Raw genomic sequence first — 17,519 nt, forward strand, 5'->3', positions numbered from 1 at the left:
TTTTAGATGTTTAGGTAGAATTGATCCAACCTAGAGATTGCAAATGAAGTATGAGGGTCAAGGAGCATCCAGGAATACTCAAGAGGTTTCTGGGGCTTTCCTGGTGGCTCAGTGGTTGAAAGTCTGCCTGCCATGCAGGGGACACGGATTCGTGCCCCGGTCCGGGAAGATCCCACATGCCACAGAGCGGCTGGGCCCATGAGCCATGGCTGCTGAGCCTGCACATCCGGAGCCTGTGCTCTGCAACGGGAGAGGCCACAACAGTGAGAGGCCTGCGTACCGGGAAAAAAAAAAAAAAAAAAGAGGTTTCTGGCTTCAGTAAGTTGAGTTTGTGATGATACCATTTACAGAGGGGCTAGGAACGGGATTTGGGGGGAAGTAATAAGTATTGGAATCTGTTGTGTTTAAGGGGCTCGTGGGACATTCAAGTAGTAATTTGCACTGGGAGACATTTGCCCATATGGATGTGGTATTTAGAGACGAGAGAGTTATCTACCTGTAGGTATAGTGTTGCCAGATAGAATGCTCAGTTAAATTTCATTACCAAATGAACAATGAATATTTTTTTCATATAAGTATGTTGCATGCAATATTTGGGACTTACTTATACTAAAGAATTATTTGTTGTTTATTTGAAATTCAAATTTAACTGGTCATTTTATATTTTTATTTGCTACATCTGATAACCCTACATAGGTGATAGTTGAAGTCATGAAGGTGGATGAGATTGTTCAGGGAACAAAAATAGAGAAGAGAGTAGAGCTCAGGATAGAAAGCTGGGAACTAGATTAGTTTAGTGCTTCAAAATGGATTCAAAGTAGTCTCCCAAGCAGCAGCCTCATCATTACCTGGGAACTTGTTAGAAAATGTATATTCTTGCACCCTGCTCCAGACCTGCTGAATCAGAAATTCTGAGGCTGAAACCCAACACTCTATGTCTTAATAAGACTTTTAGGGGCTTCTGATGCTACTGAATTTGGAACCATTGACTTCAGGGGTGAATATAAGATCAATGAAGGATACTAAGAAATAGCAATGATGAATTGAAGTAATAACATAATCCGAAGACAACCAGTGAAATCATTGGCAGTGTCAGATGTATCTAAGAAGCCAAGTAAGATAAAACCTAAAATTGTTGGGCTTTCCTGGTGGCGCAGTGGTTGAGAGTCCGCCTGCCAATGCAGAGGACGTGGGTTCGCGCCCCGGTTCGGGAAGATCCCACATGCCGAGGAGCGGCTGGGCCCGTGAGCCATGGCTGCTGAGCCTGCACATCTGGAGCCTGTGCTCCGCAACGGGAGAGGCCACAGCAGTGAGAGGCCCGCGTACCGCAAAAAAAAAAAAAAAAAACAAACCTAAAATTGTTTGTTGAATTACACAATAGTGAGATGATTGGTTATCTTAAAACACCTTCAGTTGAAGCAGTAACCTGATTGCATTGTGTTCAGGAGGGAATCAAAGTGAGGAAGTAGAGAAAGACCGGAATACTTTTTCTCTAAGTTCGGTTATAAAGGGAGAGAGAAGAGGGGGCAGTAGTTCCTTAGGGAGTAGGTTCCTTATAATCTGAAGGGAAGAAACCTATATGGAGGTTGTGAAAGGAACAAAGGCAAGGATGACTGAGACTGTCTTGAGGATCTCCACATTTGCTGCCCATGCTGAACTTTTGCTGAACTCTCTAACATAAAACTGCTGAATAGTTGCTGAGTTTCCAAAAGGAAAGAACAATGCTGAGAACTGGACTCTTTCTGGACTAAGGAAACCATACCTTTCCCTAGTTATGGATGAGACGTGCTTGATAAACCCAATCATATGAATAGAACAGATTTATCGTCCAATCCAAATTCTTGGTAAACAGCTTGTGTAAGCCTGTGTGAACTTCCTCCTTTTCCCCATAAAAACCTCTACCCATTTTCCTCTACTGGGACACTATTCTGGGTTCTTCCAGAATCTGTGATCCCTGAATTACAATTCTAACAACCCAAATAAACTACCTTTTTGCCTCTTTACAGTTCATGCTGCTTTTAGTTGACAAGGTGGAGAGAGGCTGAGGATACACAAAGACAGTATGAAGTGCTATAGGAAGGGAGAGGGAAAGGGATCCTGAACATAAGCACTGTTTAGTCATGGCTGAGAAGGTTGCCTTTTCCTGTAAGGTTCAAGGACAGTTTGCTGATCAATTTGTAGGCATGGTGGAGGCGGGGAATCAGGATGTTGCAGGAATTCTTACTTAGCTGCTTCTATTTTCTTGGTGAAATAGAAACATTATTGAGCAGGAAGTATGTGGGGTTGGGACTTATGAATGATGGAGGTGTGGAACAGTTACTTTATGAAGTAAAAGAAACTGACTAGGGAAATGTAACAGGCATATTAGAAAAATACTAGAGATTGAGTTGATGGTAAGACAATAATTTTTTATTGAGTCTTAAGTGTTCTTTTTGGTAAGTTGAAGGAGGTGTATATAGGTACTTTTTTGTGTGTGTGCTAGGTGGGCCTCTCACTGTTGTGGCCTCTCCCATTGCGGAGCACAGGCTCCGCGGCCATGGTTCACGGGCCCAGCTGCTCTGCGGCATGTGGGATCTTCCCGGACCGGGGCACGAACCCGTGTCCCCTGCATCGGCAGGCGGATTCTCAACCACTGCGCCACCAGGGAAGCCCTATATATAGGTACTTTTAACTTCCTCCTCTTTTTGCAAGTGCCAGTAAATAAATATTGTTATTTAAGTATAATGTTTAGAAACATTTCAATTGAATGAACTTGAATGTCCACTTTGAATTGAATGAACTTAGATTCATTCATTCAACAAATATTTTTTCAATGTCATAATTATGAAAATAGTAAGAGCTAGCATTTTTTTTTTTTTTTTTTTTTGGCGGTACGTGGGCATCTCACTGTTGTGGCCTCTCCTGTTGCGGAGTACAGGCTCCAGACGTGCAGGCTCAGCGGCCATGGCTTATGGGCCCAGCCGCTCCATGGCATGTGGGATCTTCCCGGACCGGGGCATGAACCTGTGTCCCCTGCATCGGCAGGCGGACTCTCAACCACTGCGCCACCAGGGAAGCCCAAGAGCTAGCATTTTTGTTCCTAAATCATGTTTAACTTCCGGCTAACTGTAAGACATCACACTACATACTTTATTTGTATTAAATCATTTATCCCCCATAAATCCAGTCCAATGGGTTAGATAATATTATCTTTATAGATAAGGAAGTTGAAACTGAGAAAGATTAAATAACTTGATTAAGAATCAGGATCGCTACTGTTCTGGCATTCCAGCGGCATACCCCTTTCCTTTTCTTCCCTCCTTGGGGCCTTGGGGTCATGGGCAACATTCTGTATTCTGGCTGGTTGGCGCAACGCTTGAGTGGCCAGGCAGGGGACCGGGCCACGTGCGCGTGGAGGGCACTGTGGACCGGAGGGAGGCACACGGCATGGCTGAAAACCAAGAGCCCCACGGGGCCATCGAGGCTGAGCTGGACCCAGTTTAGTACACCCTGTGGAAGCGGCTTCCCCACTGCCTGCGCCGGAAGCCCAATGACATTTCTGTCAACATGAAGACTGACATTAAGGCCCAGCTGGCCCACTGCCAGAAACTGCTGGATGGACGGGCATGGGGTCAGAACTCATGCACTGAGATCTACATACACGGCTTGGGCCTGGCCATCAACTGCACCATCAACATTGCCCTACAGCTTTGGGCTGGCAGCTTCGGGTCCCTGCAGGTGGTGCCAGTATCTCCACTGTGGAGCTTGTTGATGAGTTGGAACCAGAGACTTACATGTGAGAGCTGCTGACCCAGATCTACAACAACTCAGCCATCCACATCTGTGTCTTCAGGGTCACACCCAAGTAATTGAAATGAGGCTGGCCCATCTTATTCACCCACCGCATACAACTAGGCTCAGATATGGCTCTACTGAGTACTGTCATGGACCTTCTACCACAGGCATGTAGGAAAAAGCCTGTCCTCCTTGCAGCTCCGAGGACTATGAATTCAGAGGGTGAATATTGTCTTTTGTTGGGCCCAAGCAGTGAGTCTTTTGAATCTTTGTGTTCTGTAATCATTGTTCTATACAGTCAAACATATCAAGTTGTGTTGGTGCCCAGCCACCCCACTGCAAAAAAAAAAAAAAAAAAAAGAACCAGGATCACACCTGTTTCTGTCTGCTCTCGGAACCCATAGTCTTCTTTGTTATGTTGACCATGCTGGGTGTTGAATGTACAGAGGTGGAAAAACAGATATGGTCCCTGTCCCTAGTGGACATGGTCTGTTTGGTCTAGTATATGTGTGGGGGAGGAGGAGGGGTGTTAGACATTAAACAGATTATCACCCAAATAAATATGATGTATTATGACAAGTGCTATGAGTGAAAGGAGATGGGAGAAGCTACAACAGGGGAACTTAATTTCCATTGGGGACCAGGGTTTGAATTCATTATAGTAATTATGTTTTATTGTATTTGTACATTTAGGAGGGAGACAGCATGGGTTTTGAAAGAGAGACCTTTTATTTTTATTTTTTTTTTACTTTTTTTTGTGGTATGCGGGCCTCTCACTGTTGTGGCCTCTCCTGTTGCGGAGCACAGGCTCCGGACGCGCAGGTTCTGGACGCGCAGGCTCAGTGGCCATGGCTCACGGGCCCAGCCGCTCCGCGGCATGTGGGATCTTCCCGGACCGGGGCACGAACCCGTGTCCCCTGCATTGGCAGGCGGATTCTCAACCACTGCGCCACCAGGGAAGTCCGAGACCTGGGTTTGATTCCCATCTGTGCACTTAGTATCTTTGTGACCTTGGACAAGTTGATGAACATCTCTAAGCCTCACTTTCCTCATCCATAAAGAAGGTTCAATAATTCTTACCTTATAGGCAGCAGTTTGTTTGGTGCCATAACGTACATCATGGGAAGTGGTAAATTAATGCAGTGGTTCTTAATCTTTGGCATTTAATATTCCAAAGAAATTCCAGAGTAACTTTGGGAACTGATACATTTGTCATTTATTTTGCTAAGTACAGGGAGATTAAAAATACAACTACCATTTATTATCACCATTGTTTCAAAAAAAAGTAAGACTAATTTTAAAAACTTTGAGGGCTTCCCTGGTGGTGCAGTGGTTAAGAATCCGCCTGCCAGTGCAGGCCATACGGGTTCGAGCCCTGGTCCAGGAAGATCCCACATGCCATGAAGCAACTAAGCCTATGCACCACAACTACTGAGCCTGTGCTCTAGAGCCCACGAGCCACAGCTACTGAAGCCCATGCGCCTAGAGCCCGTGCTCCGCAACAAGAGAAGCCACCACAATGAGAAGCCTGCGCACTGCAACGAAGAGTAGCCTCCACTCGCCACAACTAGAGAAAGCCCGCTCACAGCAACGGAGACCCAACTCAGTCACAAATAAAATAAATAAAATACTATAACTAAAAAAAAAAAGAACACTGTCATTAAAAAAAATAAACTTTATTTGAAATATGTAAGGCTGTTTTAACAAACCCCTCCCCCCCGCTGCTCCAAAATGTAGGGTAGTTCTGATCTCAGAATAAAGGGCACATTTTTTTCAAGTTAGGTATATGTATTTTAATTTCTTTCATGATTACGTGTTATTTTAAAGCATTTTGAAGAATATATTAAAGATAAACCTGATTTAGGCTGTGTTGATTTTTTGTATAATGAGCAGATTGCATTGAAACTCGTGTCTATTCTGACATTAAGAGATATGCCACTTGCAAATCTGTTGGCTAAAATTACTAATTGATCCAAACTCTAAATCATTCAGATTTAATTTCATTTATTGCTCCCTTATAAACACAGCCTATAAAAGGGATAGTGCTCAGCATTGAAATAGCTGTGTATTACTTCCAGATATCAGGATTACATTTGAGAAGTAGATATAACTATCATAAAAGATTCTTCAGGGCTTCCCTGGTGGCGCAGTGGTTAAGAGTTTGCCTGCAAGTGCAGGGGACACGGGTTCGAGCCCTGGTCTGGGGAGATCCATATGCCGCGGAGCAACTAGGCCCGTGAGCCACAACTACTGAGCCTGTGCATCTGGAGCTTGTGCTCCGCAATAAGAGAGGCCGTGACAGTGAGAGGCCCGTGCACTGCGATGAAGAGTGGCCCCCACTCGCTGCAACTAGAGAAAGCCCTCACACAGAAACAAAGACCCAACACAGCCAAAAACAAACAAATAAATAAATAAATAAATTTTTTAAAAAAGAATAAAGTAATACTGATTTTAAAAAAAGTTGGGCTTCCCTGGTGGCGCAGTGGTTGAGGATCCGCCTGCCGATGCAGGGGACGTGGGTTTGTGTCCCGGTCTGGGAAGATCCCACATGCCGTGGAGCGGCTGGGCCCGTGAGCCATGGCCGCTGAGCCTGAGCGTCCGGAGCCTGTGCTCCGCAACGGGAGAGGCCACAACAGTGAGAGGTCCGTGTACCACAAAAACCAAAAAAAAAAAAAAGCTTTTTTTTTTTTTTTTAAGGTTGAAGACAACCAGCTAGTTTTTTTAAAAAATTAATTTGATTATTTATTTTAATTTTTTTGGACTATGTTGGGTCTTCATTGCTGTGCTCAGGCTTTCTCTAGCTGCGGCGAGTTGGGGCTAGTCTTCACCGTGGTGCGCGGGCTTCTCATTGTGGTGGCTTCTCTTGTTGCAGAGCATGGGCTCCAGGCACGGAGGCTTCAGTAGTTGTGGCTTGCGGGCTGTAGAGCACAGGCTCGGTAGTTGTGGTGCACGGGCTCAGTTGTTCTGTGGCATGTGGGATCTCCCCAGACCAGGGCTCGAACCCGTGTCCCCAGCGTTGGCAGGCGGATTCTTAACCACTGTGCCACCAGGGAAGTCCCAGATTCTTCAATTCTAAAGATCCTTTTTGTAAAGATTAAATCTAGGGCTTCCCTGGTGGTGCAGTGTTTAAGAATCTGCCTGCCAACGCAGGGCACACAGGTTCGAGCGCTGGCCTGGGAAGATCCCACACGCCACGGAGCAACTGAGCCCGTGCGTCACAACTACCGAACCTGCGCTCTACAGCCTGCGAGCCACAACTACTGAGCCTGTGTGCTACAACTACTGAAGCCTATGCACCTAGAGCCTGTGCTCTGCAACGAGAAGCCATCTCAATGAGAAGCCTGCCCACCGCAACAAAGAGTAGCCCCCGCTCGCCACAACTAGTAAAAGCCTGCGCACAGCAACGAAGACCCAATGTGGCCAAAAAAAAAAAGAAAAAAAAAAGATTAAATCTAGTCTAATAACTTGTAAATTTTGACTTTTGAGGTATTTGAAGGTGATTACGACTATAATGTAGAAGAGATGAATATGACAGTTATTTTTTTGTTTGAATTTCTAGTTTCCTCAGTACTAACATTGTATTCATTTCTCTCTCTCTCTTCTTTTTTTCTTTAAGGAGTATGTACATGCTTCAAAGCCGAAAACTCAAGAAAGTGAACTGAAAATTAGTGCTGTCTTTTCAGTCAGTGACAGTCCTCTTGGTAAGAAACAGAACTGTAAGTTAGTTAGAATCAATATTTGTTATATTCTGACCAGTAGAATTGAGGGAAAGTACCTCATGTAAGTCTTTTTCTTCCTTTAGACAAAGCAGTGCTTTTCAAACTGGCTAGCTGGTCTTGACCAGTATTTTAAAAAGTGGAATATAATTACAGTTGATCCTTGAACAACATGGGTTTGAACTGCACAGGTCCACTTACAGGTGATTTTTTTCAATAAATATAGTACTTGTATTTTTAGTCTACAGATCTGTAAATTAACTAAGTGTGGGGACATTTTTATGTTCTATTGGAGATCACAATATGTGGAATCAGAGGAACTAGGGTTTGAGTCCTGATTCTATCCAGACTGTTTCAGCTTCCTGCTCTTGGATGAGTCATTTATCAGTTCTTTTGTTTTTTGAGACAGAGATAGCAGGACATGGATTTTTGACTGCATGTGGTCAGCGCCCCTAACCTCTGAGTTGTTTAAGGGTCAACTGTATATCAGAGTGTGGTGCATATAGTAAGGAAACATATTATTTCATGAAACTACTGTTTCAGTTATTAAATTTTTATATACATATACACACATGCACATACAGATGTATGTGTGTGTCTCTTGGGTTATAATGTGAAATGTAGTTGTAACTATGTGTCATGGTTAAAAAGTTTGAAGCTGCCTGTTTTAGAGTGGTTATTGCCTCAATATTGGATTTCAAGACTGAGGGAATTTGTCCTAAAAAATAGAGAATGTATATATGTTCATGTTGATGTGAAAACAGTTTTTGGTTTTGTTTTTTTTTCTTATTTTGTTTTTATAGCCCAACAGTTGACCCCAGGCTTTCAGCTTTCTCTTGCATCATCTGGCCCAAATATATCGCTTCCTTCAGTTCCAGCTGTAGCTATTCAGGTTTTTTGTTCTGGTTGCAAAAAAATGCTTTATAAGGGGCAAACTGCATTTCATAAGACAGGATCTACTCAACTCTTTTGCTCCACAAGGTGCATCATCGGATATTCTTCACCTGTCTGCCTACCACCTCCTCCCAAGAAAACCTGTGCAAACTGCTCAAAGTATGAAATTCTTAATTATATCCCTTACTTTTTAAGTGTTTTTAGTTCAAATATGCTATTGCTATTTTAAATCTCTTTAGCTCATTTCCCTGGAAATACTTTTTCGCTAATTGAGAAGTTTGCTAATTCTAAAGCTTTGTAAAGGTAAATAAATCACTTGATGTAAAAAAGTATTGCTTAGACCAGTTTTCCTGTCTCTTTCAATTAGAAAGAAATAAATTATTCGTGAGAAACTATAGGACCTTGTAGACAGCAACTATTCAAAATTATTTCTTATCTTGAAAGTTATTGAAGTATAGAATGAAATAATATCACCTTTATAATAGTATATGAAAGTTATTTAATTCTTTAGAAGGTAAATGGCCACAAAAATAATGCATTTATTCCTGAAAAGTCCTTGTGAGCTTTTGTTGGGGGTCATTTTTACTTTATAATAATGCATAGATGCAGAGAGAGGAAGAAATAGCAACGAAGTTACATAAACTTCTTTCTCTACCTTAGTAAGTTTGAAGAATTTGGCACATTTTACCTATTTGTGTGGTCGTGCAATTCTAGGAATACAGTGTGTTGTCAGTAGTCACTAATGTAGAGCAAGGAAAGTTAAGAGCTTGGTTTTAGATCGTAGCTCTATCACTTACTAGCTGTATGACCTTGGGCCAGATATTTAACCTTTCTAAGCCTTAGTTTCTTCATTGGTACATAGTATCTACTTCCTCAGGTTTTAATGAGACAGTGTTGGCACAGGACCTAGCACATAGCAAATGCTTAACAAGTGGGATCCTATTATTTTTAATAATAAATTTGGTATTATGTATATTTAACATACAATTTATAGGCCTCTGTTTTGTCTTTGGCGATATATGATAGTTTCTTTATCTGCTTGGTGGATTGGCCTTAGGTATCTAAAAGTAGATCCTGTTAAAATGGAAATCCCCAACTAAAAGGAAGGAGGAATTTAAAAACATTTTACTTAAATATTCAAATTTAGTTTTGTTCCAAAATGCCCTTCTAATACCTTACTTTAACTCTTTTATGTCATTCTCATGAAACTGATCTGGAAGAGTAAATTTAGTTTTTTGTTTTTAGATATTCAATCTCAACATATCAAATATCAAAAGGAAAGTAATTAAATTTTAAAGAACATAACACTGCCTATACATCCAAATACATATTCTCTTAAAAGTAGTCACTCTTGTCATTGGCTTTTTACCACAATGCTGTTGTTATTCAAAATTATTTTTGTCTCTTGATTTTGCATTGCCTTCAGAGACTGTGAAACATTCCTTTAGACTAAGTTTGGTGATAAATCTATCTTTCAAGCTGGGGTTTGATTTTTGCACATTGCCAAAAGTTACTTGATGTCTTACCAGCTGACTACTGTAGATGATTAAACTGAGTCATACTGTTAAACATGGTTTCTGACTATAAAATTAAAAGTTGTGCTTAGAGTTCTTATAAACTGAAAGAAATAAGAAAAAATGTTAGAGCCATGTTGTTGGGAGAGGTATGGTTTCTCTAAGATAAATGTTAAGATGTAACATATATTTGGATGTATAAGGTTTAGAATGCATTTATATTTATGTGCACAGATTTTCATTAAAAAGTCATTCTCGGGCTTCCCTGGTGGCGCAGTGGTTGAGAATCCGCCTGCCGATGCAGGAGACACGGGTTCGTGCCCTGGTCCGGGAAGATCCCACATGCCGCGGAGCGACTGAGCCCGTGAGCCATGGCCGCTGGGCCTGTGCGTCCGGAGCCTGTGCTCCGCAACGGGAGAGGCCACAACAGTGAGAGGCCCGCATACCGCAAAAAAAAAAAAAAAAAAAAAAAAAAAAAAAAAAAAAAAAGTCATTCTCATTGGTTTACTTATATATACATAGCACTGGCAGATTTACATTATTAAATAAAATTCTTAATTACTTTGATTTTAGTAGAAAAATTAATTTTCATAATTAATACTTCAGCTGCATGTAGGCATATCCACTTGGTTTCCAAGATTCACTGTCGTATTAGTAAGGCTAGGTGAGTTTTAGAACATTAAAGTAGTGCTCTGTTGCTGTTTTTTTATATTTTAAATTTTTTTTTATTTTGGCCGTGTGGTGCGGCATGCAGGATCTTAGCATGCGGGATCTTAGTTCCCTGACCAGGGATCAAACCTGAGCCCCCTGCATTGGGAGCACGGAGTCTTAACCACTGGACCACCAGGGAAGTCCCTGTTGCTGTTGTTATTCTTTCATAGTTTACCATGGAGTTCTGTATGATAAAGGTACAGGATGGAAGGCAGAATAGTGGAATGATGAAGTCCATGGACTGTAGAATCAGACTGCCTCGATTTGTATTCTGGCTTCACTGCTTACCAGCTGAATGACTTTGGCAAGTCATTATTTAACCTTTCTGATTTGGTGTCCTAATAATACTTACCTTACAGAGTTTTTTGATAAGTAAATTAGATAATTTGAGTAAAGAGAACAATGTCTGGCACTTAGAAATTACCCAGTACATTATTGTAGTACATAATATTATTGCCATTAATTTTCTTTATTTTGTGGTCATTAATTAGAAACTAGTGTTTCTAATTAATGACTATTTCCTTCAGTTTTTATACTTGTCAGAAGAATGGCAATAACTTAGTCTCTGTTTTTACTGGCAGTGCTTATTGTAACAATTAGCTCTTACAGAATAACTCTACAAGTCTCATAGAACAACTCAGTTATTTGTATTCATTTTGTTTCATTCTTGTTTCCATCTGTTCTCTGATACCAAGCCTTAATAGCGCTTTTGTCTGTCATTTGTTTTCTTTGGTTTCTTCAGTTATAGTGAAGGTTTATATATCATGCTAATTTTTAATGCTAATCTTTGGTAGTTCATCTGTTTCCCAAATCTTATATTTAAATAAAAAGTGTTTTCATTCCTTGTTTCATTCATGTTTCTACTCTTGGCAGCTACTGGCTAGTAAGAGAGGGACAAGTGTTTTGTGGTCTGGAGTTGTGGGATGGCCACTTGTTCTATTGGCTCCAGTGGATGAAACTTGGTTGGAGCTGGAAGCCTCAATGTTTTTTTCATGAGCATCTGGCTAGATATATTTTAAATGTAGTTATCCTTCAACCCATCTATGAATTCAGTATTAAACTCCATTTTATACATGAGGAAATTGAGACAGTAATTGCCTCACTCATTGTCACTCAGATGATAAGTAATAGAACTAATCATCAAACCCAGTTTTCCAGATGCCCTTTCCAGGGCCACCCATTTACTACTATACAATAGCTGCCCTTAGTAAATGTAGTTATTTTAGCTCACAAAGAGGAAGAAATTACAATTACGAAGAACACATTTCATTTTGCCTTTGTTATTTATTTTTAGAGACATTTTAAATCCAAAGGATGTGATCACAACCCGATTTGAAAATTCCTCTCCTAGCAAAGATTTCTGCAGCCAATCATGCCTTTCTTCTTATGAGCTAAAGAAAAAACCTGTTGTTACCATATATACCAATAGCATTTCAACTAGGTGCAGTATGTGTCAGAAGAATGCTGATGTAAGTTACATTTCACCTTTATTGGGATTCTCTTCACAGATTAGAGGTTTTTAATTAGCTTTCCTTATCTTGTATCTGTATGTGTTTTTATTTCCTAGATTCGATTTGAAGTTAAATATCAAAATGTGGTACATGGTCTTTGTAGTGATGCCTGTTTTTCAAAATTTCATTCTACCAACAACCTTACCATGAACTGTTGTGAGAACTGTGGGAGCTATTGTTATAGTAGCTCTGGTCCTTGCCAGTCCCAGAAGGTTTTTAGTTCAACAAGTATCACAGCATATAAACAGGTATGAATGTCAGTCTGTTGTGTACAGTTGGGTTTACCCCTTCTGAGATGGCTGCACAGGGATGAAGTGCAGAATAAAAGAGTGAGCTCTTCCCATTAGTTGATCTTGGTGTGTGATTTCCCCTCCTGAAAAATGGGATAGTTTCTGATGCTGTAAGGGTTGATTTTGATAGTGAGATGATATAGGTGAACTAGGTCATGTGTTAGGGTTTCCTTCATGGCCAAGAATTCACAAATATAATTTCATGATTTGCTATGAGTCTGAAATATTCTGTGACATATTGATAGTGAAGAAAACCCCATATTATTGTGAATAAACTATGACCAAGAGTTAAAAGATGATACAATCAGCAAATATAAAAACATATCTTTTTCCTTTTAGAAAATATATATTTTAAATGTGTTTTGGAATGAATTGTAATTATTCTGGCAACATTGCCTTATTAGAATACTGTAGCTTTTTTTTTCCTTTTTTCTATTTTCCAACTGCCTTTTAAAAAATTTTAGTTAATTTTTATTTATTAGTTTCATTACTACATATATTAATTTGTGTCAATTTAATTATTGCTGAATAATATGGGATCTTTAAAAAGTTATTTTTTAAAATGATAATTAAAAGTTTTTTTCAGTTAGGATGTTTGTTTTACTTTTAATTCCTTTGAGCAGTTGGTAATAGATGTTCATCTTTGGAAAGTATCTCTTTTCTAGAAACTTAGCCACTTTTTGCAGTCTGGTTTATTACAAGAATAAAATCCATGTTTTATATATACGTGTGTGTATATATATATACATATATATATGTATTCCAAAAATCAGTTCCATTCCTGATTTTGTTACTGGTATTATACCCTATCAACTGCATGAATGATGTTCCTCTTTTACCGGGAAGATTATGTATTGTAACTTTGCAATTTATATTTTACTACCTTTTACTTCCCTATTTAATTCATTACTAAAAGACCTTATATTGTGTCAGTGACAGTATAGGGTAGCAGTTAGGAGCTTGGACTTTGGAGCCAGATGAAGTAAGTTTAGTCTCCTACTTTATCGTTTATTTGTTAATTTAAAGTTTGTTTAAATTTTTAAAAATATATATATTATTTTTTTAAAGTATCTCACTATGTTATTGAAAGGATTTTATGGTACAGTGTATATAAATTGCTTAGTGTGGGGCCTGCCCATGGTAAGTGCTCAGTAAGTAATAACATTGTTAATTTATAAATGGTAGCATTATTATTGTTGTTTCTTAAAACATGAATAACCTTACAGGCAAATTTTATTGTGAAACCCAGCTTGAACTACAGGTAGTTCTGTAGAATCTCCTAATATACATTAAACATCTTTTCTATCTCCTGCTAAAGAGTCTTCCTAGTTAAGTAACCTTCAAGGTGGTAGACTCTATCCTAGATTGATGTCCAAGTCTGTCCTGAGGGTGGGCCTTTGGTTCATGGATTACTTGGTCCTCTCTGATTATTTGTGATTAGAGAAGTATGTTATGACTAATTATTTATTCCTTCTTATGTGTTTTGTTGTTGCTAATATATATGAGTAGTTACTAATTTTTTTCAGTTTACATTTTATAGGCATACCTCAGAAATATTGTGGGTTTGGTTCTAGACCTCTGCAATAAAGCATGATTATATATATCAATTCTTATATACACATATACACGAATATAATTTATATATATACATATATATATAATTGATACATATTCTTGGTTGAAAGAGGTATGTTTCAGGTCTATATGGGTCCTTTCAAAAAGTAAAGAGCTAATCCTTAAATAATTCTAAAATAGTGTTTATAGACATTTCATCAGTTAAGAGTTTTAGAGACATGTGATTGAGTTCATCCAGTTTCTGTAGTTAGGAAAGCAGCTTACTAGATAACTAAGATAGATTATGTCTTTTCTTCACCTTTAGAAAGAGAGGGCATTTATAGACATACCTCAGAGATACTGCATGTTCAGTTACAGACCACCACAGTAAAGCAAATATTGCAATAAAGTGACACACAAATTTTTGGTTTCCCAGTGCATATAATAGTTACGTTTACACTATACTGTAGTCTGTGAAGTGTACAATAACATTATGTCTTAAAAAAACAATGTGCATACCTTAATTTTAAAATGCTTTATTGCTTAAAAATGCTAACATTCATCTGAGCCTTCAGCGAGTTGTAATCTTTTTGCTGGTGGAGGGTCTTGCCTCGATGTTGATGGCTGCCAACTGCTCAGGGTGGTGATTACTGAAGGCTGGGGTGGCTGTGGCAGTTTCTTAAAATAAGACAACAATTAAGTTTGCTGCATGGATTGACTCTTCTTTCATAAACTATTTCTCTGTGGTATGCAGTGCTGTTTGATAGCATTTGACCCTCAGTAGAACTTCTTTCAGAATGGGAATCAATCCTGTCAAACCCTGTTGCTGCTTTATCAACTAAATTTATGTAATATTCTAAATCCTTTGTTGTCATTTCAACAGTCATCTTCACCAGGAGTAGATTCCATCTCAAGACACCACTTTTTTTTTTTTTTTTTTTTTTTTTTTTTTTTTTTTTTTGCGGTACGCGGGCCTCTCACTGTTGTGGCCTCTCCCGCCGCAGAGCACAGGCTCCGGACGCGCAGGCCCGGCGGCCATGGCTCACGGGCCCAGCCGCTCCGCGGCACGCGGGATCTTCCCGGACCAGGGCACGAACCCGTGTCTCCTGCATCGGCAGGCGGACCCTCAACCACTGCGCCACCAGGGAAGCCCAAGACACCACTTTTTTTGCTCATCCATAAGAAGCAACTCCTTGTTCATTAAAGTTTTGTCCTGAGATTGCAGAAATTGAGTCACATCTTTCGGGCTCCACCTCTAATTCTTGTCCTCTTGCTATTTCCACCAGTCTGCAGTTACTTTATTCACTGAAGTCTTAAACCCCTCAAAGTCATCCATGAAAGTTGGAGTCAATTTCTTTTAAACTCCTGTTAATGTAGATATTTTGACCTCTTCCCATTAATCACTTATGCTTTTAATGTCGTCTAGAATGGTGAATCCTTTCCAGAAGGCTTTTAATTTACTTTGTCCAGTTCTAACAGAAGAATCACTGTCTGTGGCAGCAATAGCGTTATGAAATGTATTTCTTAAATAATAAGATGTGAAAGTCAAAATTACTCTTTGATCCATGGGCTGCAGAATGGATGATTTGTTAGCAGGTGTGAAAACAACATTAATGTCATTGTACATCTCCATCAGAGCTCTTGGGTGACCAGATGCATTGTCAGTGAGCAATAATATTTTGAAAGGAATCTTTTCTGAGGAGTAGGTCTCAACAGTGGGCTTAAAATATTCAGTAAACCGTGTTGTCAGCAGATGTGCTGTTATCTAGGCGTTGTTTTTCCATTTATAGAGCACAGGCAGAGTAGATTTAGCATAATTCTTAAGGGCCCTAGGATTCTTATTATAATAAATGAGCATTGGCTTCAACTTGAAGTCACCAGGTGCAGTAGCCCGTAACAAGAGAGTCGGCCTGTCCTTGAAGCTTTGAAGCCAGGCATTGACTTCTCTCTAGCATGAAAGTCCTAGATGGAATCTTCTTCCAATGGAAGGCTATTTCATCTGCATTGAAAATCTGTTGTTTAATGTAGCCACCTTCATTAATTATCTTAGCTAGATCTTCTGAATAACTTGTAGCTTCCGCATCAGCACTTGCTGCTTCACATTGTACTCTGATGATTTAGAGACAGCTTCTTTCCTTAAAACTCATGAACCAACCTCTGCCACCTTCAGACTTTTCTTCTGCAGCTTCCTCACCTGTCTCAGCCTTCATAGAATTGAAGAGAGGTAGGGCCTTGCTTTGGATTAGGCTTTGGTTTAAGGCAATATTGTGGCTGGTTTGATCTTCTGTCTAGACACTAAAACTTTATCCATATCATCAGTAAGACTGTTTTGCTTTCTTATCATTTGTGTCTTCATTGGAGTAGCACTTTTAATTTCCTTCAAGAACTTCTCCTTTGCATTGACAACTTGGCTAACTGGCAGAAGAGGCCCAGCTTTAGGCCTCTCTTAGCTTTCCACATTCCTTCCTCACTAAGTTTAATCATTTCTAGCTTTTGATTTGAAGTGAGAAACGTGTAACTGTTCCTTTCACTTGACTACCTAGAGACCATTGTAGGGTTATTAATTGGCCTAATTTCAATATTGTTGTGTCTTAGGGAATAGGAAGGCCTGAGGAGAGGGAGAGAGATGGGAAATAGCCAGTCAGTGGAGCAGTCAGAACACATACAACGTTTATCAATTTAGCTAGTCTTAAATGGGTGTGGTTTATGGCGCCCCCAAATAGTTACAATGGTAACATAAAAGATAACTGATTACAGATCACCATAACAAATACAATAATAATGAAATTTTTTGAAATGTTGCGGGCATTATCAAAACGTGACACAGTGAGCAAATGCTGTTGAAAAAATGGCGCTGATAGACTTGTTTGACATAGGGTTGCCACAAATCTTCAATTTGTAAAATATACAGTATCTGCAAAGCATAATAAAATGAAGCACAATAAAATGAGGTATGCCTGTATTATTGTCTGAAAGAACTTATTTTTCCTACATCCCAACTTTTAGGAAAGTCTGTACTTAGTGTAGCTGCTATCATTGTCATGCTCAAATATTTTAGCCAAAGGCTTTGGTTGTAGGTAGCTTTTCTTTTTCTTTCCTTAAACCATATGTATATACATGTGCTTGTACTAGGTATCTAAATGTTATTTTATTTTAATAGAATTCAGCCCAAACTCCTCCATATGCCTTGGGGAAATCATTGAGGCCCTCAGCTGAAATGATTGAGACTACGAACGACTCAGGAAAAACAGAGCTTTTCTGCTCTATTAATTGCTTATCAGCTTACAGAGTTAAGACAGTTATTTCTTCAGGTAATGTTTAAGTTTGATAAATTTATAGATTTTGTAACTATTAAAGAAGAATGTAACTGCTTTTCTTTCACTTCGTTACAAACTAAACTGATCTATGTGGTTAAAGACCCAAGGTTATTTTAGTTTCAAAGAGCTGATTTTTATTTTTATTTTCTTTGAAGGATCCATGCAGTATTTTTTTTAAGTAATTAATTTATTTTAGGCTGCGTCGGGTCTTAGTTGCGGCATGTGAGATATTTTGTGG

At 39.4% G+C, this 17,519-nt stretch overlaps 1 protein-coding gene and 1 pseudogene across 11 annotated transcripts in view; both read left to right on the forward strand.

The window, feature by feature from the left end:
• Positions 1 to 17,519, forward strand: part of ZMYM6 (zinc finger MYM-type containing 6) — a 47,800-nt gene that overhangs the window by 6,557 nt on the left and 23,724 nt on the right. For 8 of the 11 annotated variants that reach the window (XM_067011881.1, XM_059046711.2, XM_067011900.1 and 5 more), the window contains 5 exons: positions 7,391 to 7,475; positions 8,294 to 8,543; positions 11,904 to 12,078; positions 12,177 to 12,368; positions 17,125 to 17,275. In XM_067011881.1, the coding sequence (XP_066867982.1) occupies positions 7,391 to 7,475; positions 8,294 to 8,543; positions 11,904 to 12,078; positions 12,177 to 12,368; positions 17,125 to 17,275 (853 nt within the window). Of the gene's footprint in view, positions 1 to 7,390; positions 7,476 to 7,598; positions 7,694 to 8,293; positions 8,544 to 11,903; positions 12,079 to 12,176; positions 12,369 to 17,124; positions 17,276 to 17,519 lie in introns of those variants that run through there. The other 3 variants (XM_067011914.1, XM_067011898.1, XM_067011923.1) reach the window with 3 other exon arrangements.
• On the forward strand, positions 3,427 to 3,848 carry LOC131746228 (ribonuclease P protein subunit p20-like; annotated as a pseudogene).

The sequence above is a fragment of the Kogia breviceps genome, chromosome 1 (assembly GCF_026419965.1).
Source record: "Kogia breviceps isolate mKogBre1 chromosome 1, mKogBre1 haplotype 1, whole genome shotgun sequence".
Taxonomy (NCBI): domain Eukaryota; kingdom Metazoa; phylum Chordata; class Mammalia; order Artiodactyla; family Physeteridae; genus Kogia; species Kogia breviceps.